The 9,596-nt window shown below is 31.8% G+C and overlaps 1 protein-coding gene across 1 annotated transcript; it reads left to right on the top strand.

Annotated features, from left to right (window-relative positions):
• Positions 1 to 142: 142 nt before the first annotated feature.
• ATPsynB (ATP synthase subunit b, mitochondrial) lies at positions 143 to 6,641 on the top strand. The gene is made up of 5 exons (XM_088243503.1): positions 143 to 249; positions 724 to 862; positions 4,100 to 4,298; positions 5,494 to 5,682; positions 6,211 to 6,641. Exons 1-5 carry the CDS (start codon positions 222 to 224, stop codon positions 6,385 to 6,387), a joined length of 732 nt encoding a protein of 243 aa, XP_088099629.1. The 5' UTR covers positions 143 to 221; the 3' UTR covers positions 6,388 to 6,641.
• The last annotated feature ends 2,955 nt before the right edge of the window (positions 6,642 to 9,596 follow it).

Here is a 9,596-nt window from a genome sequence, read left to right on the forward strand (position 1 = left end):
AGTCTATATTACATTTTTAGTTTCATATAGACATTTATTCCATTTAAAATGACTGAAATGTTTAAAATTTCACGAATTAATTTGAAAAATTAGAATTTATGAACTAGTAAGATAAAAAGTAAAATTTTATTTGCTTCATTTTGACTCGTGCAGTGGCCGACTGACGAGTTTTGTGATCGACGTCTCCCATCTCTTCATATTCTGTTGAAAATAGAATAAAAATGTTATCCAGGGCGACCCTCCGTACTTGTATGTATTTAAAAATTTAAAAAAACTTCTAATCATTTTAGAATTCTTTATTGTATGATTTCACCGAAGAGATATTTCTGTGTTCAGGATTTTAAAAGTCGGAACCTTTATGTAATCACTGGCCAAATCGTTATTTTGACATTAATTTGAAGGGTGCTTTATCAGGTTATATTAAAATACATTTACATTTTAATAATTAGAAACAAAATGTAAACGAGGTATTATTTTTCTTTCTATCTAAAAGGTTGAGTTTATCAAACATACTATGCAAAAAAATAACCTAAAATTTTAACTGGTATCTTGTAAATTAGGTAGGTACATTGTTAATACGAGTTATTTCATTATCCGAGTGAACGGTGAGAATATTGTCAACTTTATTTTGGTATTTAAGTTTACCTGTTTCAAATAATTTTGTGATTTCCATGTGTCAGTAATTGAGTTATTAGATGATGAAGTTGTATTGTTCATGTTTAGGCCAGCAACTGCGCCCCCTTGTGGTGAGAGCACAAGGATCGTGCTCCGCAGCGGGAGGACAGCGAGATGAGGTGAATTTCCCCCGCCCCAAGCGAGGAGAACCAGGGAAGGTTCGCATGGCATTCATTCCCGACGAATGGTCAGTTCATATCATGAATATTACTTGTACATTTACTGTTGATTTCAGCATTTATCTATCTTCACATAGATTACACAAGAGACGGCTATAACTAAACTTAATCTACAGAGTCTTTCAAAATGCCGATTTAATGCAGATTCAATCTACATCTTTAAATACTACTACTACTACTACTACCACCACGCCATTTCCTCGTAGGGGTAGGCAGAGAGAATGGACCGCCACACACGTCTATCCTGGCATACAATCCTAGCCTCTTCCACATTCATACATCTTGTCATACATGCCCTTCGGTTCTGTCTGCTTTTGACACTAATACTCGATGGTTTATTTGTTAATTTTTCTTACTTTAAACAAGGGAGTATTCTCCATCCCTGTTGTAATTTGTTAATCTCAATGACTCCCGAGGGGGTGAAATCCAGTCTTTTGTCTACGAACATTTGGACAAACTCAAATATTGTAATGAGACCAACTGGTTCAAGAAGAAGTTTAAAAATTGAAAAATTGTTTTCAGGCGTTGCCTAGTATGTGAAATAATTCAGTCAGATGAATCTCTTCACAACAATAAAGGTTTCAGCTCTTTAACATCACTAAAATCAACAAATGAAAGACTCGAAGAAATATGGATGTTCAAACATAGGCAAAATGGTGAATGTTACACAGTGTGTAAAGTGGCCACTTAAACCAGCCAATGACAGGCCCTGTAAATGCCTAGACTTCCATACTCCCTTATTTAAGGTATTCTCCATCCCTGTTGTAATTTGTTAATCTTAATGATTCCCGAGGGGGTGAAATCCAGTCTTTTGTCTACGAACATTTGGACAAACTCAAATATTGTCATATTTATTTGTCTTTGCTTTTTATTTTATTTCTTTGTTTCTAGTTTTATGTTGCTATATACAACTGTCTTTTTCAATATAATATATTGATATTATTGTTATCAAAAACATTTTTCACTTTGTGGTATGACATTTTACAATGTTTAATTATGTCCAAATGCTTGCAGACTGGCTGGATTTCGAGTGAATGAACATGGGCAGAATGGTGAATGTTACACAGTGTGTAAAGTGGCCACTTAAACCAGCCAATGACAGGTCATAAGCCCTGTAAATGCCTAGACTTCCATATTCCCTTCTCGAAAACTTTTTCCCTCTCTGTTGAAATAAATTTATATGACATTTTACACTTATTTGTTTATAAATTTGTATAAACCACTTAATTTTTTTTTTTAAATATTAACCAATTGTAAAGATAAGGATGATAAATTAAATCATTCGGGAATTTATAAATTAAATTTTTTAAATTGCCCAAATTTCTATATTGGAAAAACTTCACGTAAATTTAAAGTTAGAATCAAAGAACATATAAGATGTCTGAGTAATAATAATTTTTCAGAATTCGCAATTCATCATATATCCGAAAACCATGTATTTTGTTATTGTATAATTTCTTTAAAATATATATTTGTATTTCAAGTAATTAATGTGTACAGTACGAGTATATTAATATTTCATACTCGATTTTTTTTTTTTAATTATATTTTTAAGCACTCTTTATACCACATATATGTAAATGGCAGAAATGCCGTATATAAATAAATAAATTTAATCAAGAAACGTGTGTAGAAATTTTGCATGTCAATAAAAATGGTTTTCGTTTAGATAATTTAGAACGATTAGAAATTAGTAAAGCCATTAATCAAAAACTTCAAATAATAAATAATCAATTAAATTTAACTTCGAGTCCTCTTTTAAAACTATTCCCGTTATGATTTATTTTATATTATTTCTCTCTTTCTTTCAATTTTCTGTGTCTTTCATACAATATTTTATTATATAAATAGCAACGCGTGTAATTATAAGTTAGTTAAATTCCTGACGATGAGGTAGTAACCTCGAAACCGGTTGAAGTGTAATTAAAAAAAAATTAAGTGGTTTATACAAATTTATAAACAAATAAGTGTAATATATTTATGTTCAAAATGGACTTACTGATAAATAAAATAAAAATCATTAAATTGTCCCTTACATTTTAATAACCATCAAGGTTTAGGCAGCATTGGAATAGGACGGTGTCGTACACTTTAATTATATTTTTTCATAATGCACACTGCTTTGTATGTTTTATATAACCCTTTTTATATAGTTGAAATATAATAACTTCTAAAAAATTGCGACAAGCCCACACACAACCTTTCGCCTGCGCAGTTATGCGTGGACTGAAGTAAATTCACTGCGCTCTATCTAATTCTGAAATAAGGAACTGCATAAGTCTGTTGGTTCCTAAGACGCAGTCGCCCAGTACTGAATTCACAAATATGCGCACATGCAATTTGAGATCTTTAGTAGCTCTGTGGAAGCAATTATAACAAACTAATCCATGTTTATTTTTCGTATATTATGACTTTTATAACAAATTTAGAACTTAAACCAGTTGACACGGCGGTATTGTAATATTAAACTATGAAATATAACTCTTTTATGCTGAAATTTTAGTTTATTTCAAAGCACTTAATTTTAATTACTGTGTTAGTGGTAGGCATATATTTTACCTAGTACCAAGTGACTGCTTCCCTAATCTAAAACCTCACCGTGCGCCCCTGGTTTCTTAAATTCAAGTGTTGCAATTGGCTTAGGCCGTATATATAGTAAATAAATAAATATTTCTTTATAGCATTAAGTATGTTTATGTATATATCGCACGTTCGATAAAATAGGGATGAAAGTAGGGTAAATGCTGTCGAAATGTGATCTCTCGAGCGAATTTGTGGTAAAACTATGTACGATAGATGCACAAATGTTGAGATCCGTACATTATGTGAGGCTGAGACAAGCATTACTGACAAAATCAAGAATGGAGCTCTGTACTGGTTTGGAAATGTAGAACGAATGGACAGCGAAAGAACGGCTAAGAATATTTACAATGCGAATGTCGATAAATGCAGTAATAGAGGAAGATCGAGAAAGACATAGCACGACCAAATCCAACAAATACTTGAAGATGGACAAGTCAAAAGTCGGAATAATTGGCGCACGTGCATGAGAAGATGTATGAATGTGGAAGCGAGATCTGTATGCAAAGATATAGTGATGTGGCGTTCTATCCTCTCTGCCTACCCTTACGGAAAAACGGCGTGATGGTTTGTTTGTTTGTTTTGTCGATAAAATAGTCGCAACTGGAAAAAAAATAAGCAAGCGCTCTCACATTCTCCGATGTTTTAACTTATCTGGTTTTCAGGTTTCAATTCTTCCACAAGAAGACGGGAGTAACCGGCCCCTACATGTTTGGTCTGGGTCTTACTACATACCTCTGCAGTAAGGAAGTCTACGTCATGGAGCACGAGTACTACACTGGCATATCCATCCTCATCATGATGATTTACGCACACAAGAAGTTCGGCCCGATCATTTCCGCTTACCTCGACAAAGAAGTTGATGTAAGTCAATACCTGTTATGAATTGGGGATTCTTCTGATGAATCTCTCTTGTTAACTTAAATGACCGTATTCACGATAATGATTCTGTACATAATATCTAAATTTGTCGCAACAGAGGGAAAGCATTTTGGGGAAGGGAATATGGAAGTCTAGGCATTCACAGGATTTATGACCTGTCATTGGCTGATTTCCTAAGGAGAAAATCCAGCCTGTCTACAAACATTTGGACATACTCAAAACATTGTTGATTAAACTAACTGGTATAAGGAGTATAAAAATTGGAAAATTGTTTTCAGGCATTGCCTAGTAGGTGAATTGATTGGTTCAGCCGGATGAATCTCACCCACATGATAATGGTTTCAGTTCTTTTACTTCACAAAAGTCAACAGATGGAAGAGTTGGGGAAATGTGAACGTTTAAACATGGGCAGAATAGTGAATGTTACACAATGTGTAAAGTGGATGGACAAAACATATAATAGACACAATCAACAGATATTTCAACAAAGATGGAGAACCTTTTGAGATGAGATTTTGGAATGCTAGGCTTATGTTTTTATTAAACTTATAAAATACAAAAATATACGTCTTGTTTCTAAAAGCAATATCTTCCAGCCAACCCAAAAACAGACTGGTAAAAAAAAAACAAAAAAGAATTATTAAAAATTTGTATTTTAATTCATTTACATATAAATATTTATTCTCTGATTACAGCTGTTTTTTAGTGAGCAGATAGATCTTGTACATATAAACTTATCAATAAAATACTTTTCTTGTACACATTTATATGATGAAGAATACACTTTTAGTCCCATAGAGTTGGGACTTATGTCTCAAATAATGTGTAATAAACTATGTATGTAAATAAATAAATAAATAAATGTGGGATTAGGTAACAGGAGACGGGGACAGCATTTATAGGGCTTTTTAATAGATAGTTTTTTTTTTTACTGACATTTCTTGATCGAACTGCAAAAATTTTTAGATTTAAATTTTGGATTTTTCAACTGTGACCAGGTTCCATCGTGACCAGTAGTCAGAATATGTATCTACATACTTACATACATATTAAGACAAACATTTACAGGTTATAAATCTTACAAACTTATAAATCGTCATCAATTGGTTTCTTGGCCCACTTCTCTTGTTTGGTATCCTTATTTTTATGATGACTGAAAAACGGTGTTTTATTCCAGGCTTTAGAAGAATCGTTTAGCAAGGCTCGCAGAGAAAACAAGGAAGGAATGGAAGCCAACATCGCCTCCGAGAAGAAGGACCAGTGGCGCCTGGAGGGCAACTCCATGCTCATGGCCGCCAAGCGAGAGAACGTCCTGCTGCAGCTCGAGGCCACGTACCGCGAGAGAGTTGCTAACGCCTACCAGGAGGTAAACAATCACTATTGTTTTGTCACACATTCACTGATGAATAAAATTATTCAGACAGTCTGTGTTGTAAGTTCAGTTATATCACTCCACTACTTCATGAATTGTACTGGCTACATTATCTACAGAAGGTGGAATACAAAGTTATCACACGATGTTGTTCCAGAATATCTAAAAGAACTGCGCTTGCTATATAAACTGAAAGATGTCGATACACTCGGATCAGCTAACTCATTACATGTTAGAAAATGGGAGAGCGGGGTTCGAACCTCGGAACATTTTATTTGTGAGTCCACACGGGACCACGACTCGATTCATATCTTGGCATATAAGCTGTGCCTACTGCCTACCCTACCTAAATTATAAAAATATCAAATATGCTTTGCAATTTTCATAAATTGATTCTGAAAGACTAATATTTTTTATGGTAAGGTAAGTGTTATGCACCGCTTAAAGCCTATATGGAATGCGATGAATTCATGCCCCCGCTGTTTTTTACGGACACGTGTTTGAATAATTCATTGTTTTTAGGTAAAGAGGCGTCTGGACTATCAGGTTGAGACGCAGAACGTAGACCGCCGCATTTCACAGAAGCACATGGTCAACTGGATCGTGTCTAACGTACTCAAGTCTATCACTCCCGATCAGGAAAAGGATACTCTCAACAAGTGTATTGCAGACTTGGGAGTGCTAGCAGCCAGGAAGTAAACCGGCTCATCGCACCATCCTTATCCTTAGCGTATACCGAGTAGTTACACCATCGTGAAGAAATGAACACCTAGAATGTTTGGTTTTTGACCCAGTGTCAAATTTCGTTCTTGTACATAACCGAAATTGTTTTTGGAAGCAGTTTTAGGAAAGTTTTATTACATATACTTTGTAAATAAAGTGAAGTTAAGGGCAAAACAAGCCTCACATTGTTGATGGAATATTTACGTGTAATAAATTATCAACATATAAAATTGTTTTCATTTTTATTTCCATTCCAACACCGCATTAGTAAAAGCCAACAACATATAACATCTATAGGAGATTTGCATTGCTGTGATCCCAAAAGTTCAAACCATATTTTTAAAAATTAGTTAATCTAAGTTAAAATTATGGGTACTACAGCGGTTAGCTTAATTAAAAAAAACGTGCAGGATTCATGTAAAAACTTGTTATCGTGTGCTCCAAAAAAGAAACATTTTAAGCATAGGATCTTTTGGAGTCGCAGCAATACACAAATATTTTAATACTATAAGTTAAACCATGAATTTAAAGTTAAATTACTCAGAAAAGAGACAGAAGTGGTATTTGTACAGGGCCTGGCCATTTCATAAAAAAAAACTAGAATCTATTATTATTATGCAATAATAATCATTTTTACGATACATTATCTCCAGGGTGCTTTATACATATCGTTGGTGATACTGCAATACCATGTCACCCGTTTTTTTTAAATGAAAATGTTTTGCTGCAATAAACTCGTTATACCTATGTCAGTTTTAATTTATTGCTATTTTTATTCTAAAAATGATAGTTTTTCTGATAATCCAGCAGTATTTTTAGTTGATTAAAATCATAAGTAATATATTAACGCCATAAAATTCAATCGATAGTTACCGAGTATTGCGGTATACCTCTTTTATTTTTCATAGCAGCTTTTTACTCAAAAATTAAAATCTATTTAGGTGTGTGGAGTAATTTGGTAGTAATTTTAAAAAGCTATACACAGCATGGAATTATGAAAAATTCATCAAATAATGGTAAAATAAAAAACCTTTGATTTATTAAATATGTATTATAATTGTTAATAATGTAGTATTTTTTTGTATGATCACTTTATCCATACAAATGCTTCTAAATATTCACAAAATATTTTTAGTAACATTTTCAGTGGATTCAAATGCAAATTTTTAAGGCCACAAGTTAAAATAATGCAATGTTTTAAAATAATTTGAATTGACAGGTAAAGCAAAAGATACATGGATTAATAAAATAAATAATTTGTTTTTAACCACTTATTTATTTGGTTAAAAACACAGTTGTTTTATTTATTTCATTATAATGAATACCCACAAAGTTAGTGCTTCAAATATAAATAATACATGGATTATTTACAACATGGTAAAATATGTTTGTATGTAGTATCATGACATAAGTTATCCTGTATATTATGTATATACTGTTATGTAAGCATGTATTTTATTTTATGTCATGATTTAAGATGGCAAAATAATATTTTATAAATTCCCAAGTCATCAATGCATTGTTTCAAACAGTTTAAAGACCATTAAGATGGTAGTTTTTCATTGGAACAACCAAAAAGCTTATACATTTTTTTTAAATATGTAGCTTAACATAAATATGTTATTTTATTTATGTACATTTCTTCCTCCAATGTCAAAATATTATTTTTTCATTTTGAGAAGCTGTTCTCAGAATTGATAATATTAAATGCACACATACATGTTACTTTTTGAAGAACATAATGGGTTATCAGATCAATTTTTGAGCTATTAGGTAGCACAACACAATGTGTACATACTTTGATTGACATCAAGGATTTAAGATATGAAACTTAGCTACATAATTTGTGGTAAGTGTGAAAGACTATTATTATAATATCTAGATTTATTGTATTAGATTTCATATGTAAACAAATACCTTAATTTCCTCGATATGTTAGGTACAACTCTATTTAGCAAATTAATATTTAAACAAAATATGTATGTTTATGCATTGCACATTTTATGGAATAGTAAACTTCAAAAAGCATTTTTAACTAGGACGAATCCTTACAACATAAAATCAATACATCTGTAGAAATAACAAGGGCATATAAGACAACAGTCATTTAAGATGAAAAAAATATACATATATATAAATCATTGCCAATTTGAGTAATGATATAGAGTTTTAGTGGCTCTGGTTTGATGAATTCCCCTCGATTTAAAACACAATACATTCCATGTATGGGAAACATTAACTTATTCTAAAATAATAACTAAATACATGCAAGTTATTACAGGTAATATTATACATCTAGGAGCCGATTATACAAAATGTACTTCAAAAAGTATTCAAGCTCTTTACTGGAAAAGGTTGTGCAACATTATTGTAAAAAATGGCAGTAAATTACGTCAGCTTTAGCCTTATGGATATTATTCAGTTTATAGCTCTTCATAAATAAGAAATCTCCATGTAAAAAAAAAAAAAAAAAAAATACTTACATGCATGAAAATTATTCATAATATTGAACACAATACAATCCTTCTCAAAACAAGGTGTCTAAATAATTTTATAAAATGTCCTGTTAAATTTGACAAGTCACAGCTAAAGATGTTCATTTTTATTTTTTTATTCTTACATTACAATATTTTTACAGACATTTAGATGGACTTACTAAAGCGAACACATAAAGCAACATATACTCGAGGCGTAGATATTTTAAAATGTATATGGCGATAGATAAACTTAAATAATGGCTGATAGAAATAATAAAGCATTTAAAAAAATTATGTCTTTTAAGAAAAACTACTCTATTCGGTTTAAGCAAAAACACGACATAGGTAGGTGGCATCTGTGTCCAAATCCATTGATACAAGTCAAATTAAATAACCATGAATTCTTAAATAAAAAAATGAGGTTACACACTATAATATAACCTGTTTAATAAAACTTATATTGTTTAATTGAAATTTGGGAAGAAAATTTGTAAAAAATACACTGTTACACAGGGAGCAGCCATTTTAACAACCAAAAGTTTAAATTAAACTAAAAAATACATTGCATTTCTTTTGAATTTCTTATTCCTGAATTTTATGACCACTGTTAAAAGAAGAAAAGCCTTATACTTTGGTCACATATTTCGCAATGGGAAGTATTCCCTTCTCCAAGTTATTGTGAAAGGAAAGATAGAAGATGGCAGGTGG

This window comes from Micrasema longulum, unplaced genomic scaffold (assembly GCF_059751315.1).
Source record: "Micrasema longulum isolate JH-2025_06_02 unplaced genomic scaffold, ASM5975131v1 h1tg000215l, whole genome shotgun sequence".
Classification (NCBI taxonomy): domain Eukaryota; kingdom Metazoa; phylum Arthropoda; class Insecta; order Trichoptera; family Brachycentridae; genus Micrasema; species Micrasema longulum.

Coding starts and splice junctions, on each gene's coding strand:
- ATPsynB (XM_088243503.1), top strand. CDS start 222: ATGTTATCCAGGGCGACCCTCCGTACTT. Junction 250..723: donor CAGGGCGACCCTCCGTACTT/GTATGTATTTAA, acceptor GTTCATGTTTAG/GCCAGCAACTGCGCCCCCTT. Junction 4,299..5,493: donor ACCTCGACAAAGAAGTTGAT/GTAAGTCAATAC, acceptor GTTTTATTCCAG/GCTTTAGAAGAATCGTTTAG.